Consider the following 952-nt stretch of genomic DNA (forward strand, 5'->3'; position numbering starts at 1 on the left):
ATCAATATTATTCAAAAAAAGATTTTGTTTATTATTTAAAAGGTTACTAATATCTTTATTGATCAGTCAAAAGTACCCAAAAAAAAAAAAAGAAGATAAATAATACTTTATTGACTTGCAGTTGACTATCTTTTATCTCAGCAGCCATCACAGCACCCTCCAAGTTTATAGGGAGCAAGTTCTTCTGACAACCTCCTTAATTAGTGAAATTTCAGACTTTCTCCAGTCTTCACCGAGCTTGTTAATAAATATTGCGAAACCAATGGAGTATAAATGGTCTGGGCCCTTGACAATATTATTGGCATTTACATTAGCGCTTCTTGTGAATTGTCACGAGTACTCTTCGTGGAATGTAGCAGCAGCAGGTTCGCCTATAAAGGCCTGTCCTCATTGCCACTTGCATCGAACAACGCCGAGTCCGGGTTCATCTGGCGCTTCTTTTACAAGCCAGCAATGCAACTGCAATCAAGGTGTACCAAAAGGCAGTACATATAATCGGGGCGGTCCACGCTGTGACGGTGCCGTTCGGGACTACTTAAAGACCGACCAGTTTGAGAACATCTTCTCGAACCTAACTCTCTTGAGGTTGAGACCCATGCAAGCAAGGGATTTTTGGACTACCAGTCTTTTATCACCGCCTCTGCTCTCTACCAGCCCTATGGCTTTGGTACTACCTACATGAATTGGACGTTCTTTGGACCAAGGAAGTTGCAGCTTTTCTCGCCCATGTTGCCTCCAAAATCTCCTGTGCGTACTTCGGACTTACTGTTTTGTGAACTTCAATTTGGGGTTTTTACCTTATTGGCATGGTTTTAAAAATTGAAACAGTAAAAGAAAAAAAATGGTCCCATTTTTTATTTAATTAGAACCAAATTAGAATCCGATTTTTAAACCATACCTTTTGGTTTTCTTTTTTTTTTTTTTTTTTTTTTTTTTTTTTTTTTGGTTTTTT

At 38.3% G+C, this 952-nt stretch overlaps 1 protein-coding gene across 1 annotated transcript in view; it reads left to right on the forward strand.

The window, feature by feature from the left end:
* The first annotated feature begins 262 nt into the window (after nt 1-262).
* LOC112007789 (chitinase-like protein 1) overlaps nt 263-952 on the forward strand; it is a 4,327-nt gene continuing 3,637 nt past the window's right edge. The window contains 3 exon segments of the mRNA XM_065777143.1: nt 263-569; nt 572-684; nt 687-747. Of these exon segments, the coding sequence (XP_065633215.1) occupies nt 263-569; nt 572-684; nt 687-747 (481 nt within the window).

Source organism: Quercus suber, unplaced genomic scaffold (assembly GCF_002906115.3).
Source record: "Quercus suber isolate HL8 unplaced genomic scaffold, Cork oak 2.0 scaffold_149, whole genome shotgun sequence".
NCBI classification, from domain to species: domain Eukaryota; kingdom Viridiplantae; phylum Streptophyta; class Magnoliopsida; order Fagales; family Fagaceae; genus Quercus; species Quercus suber.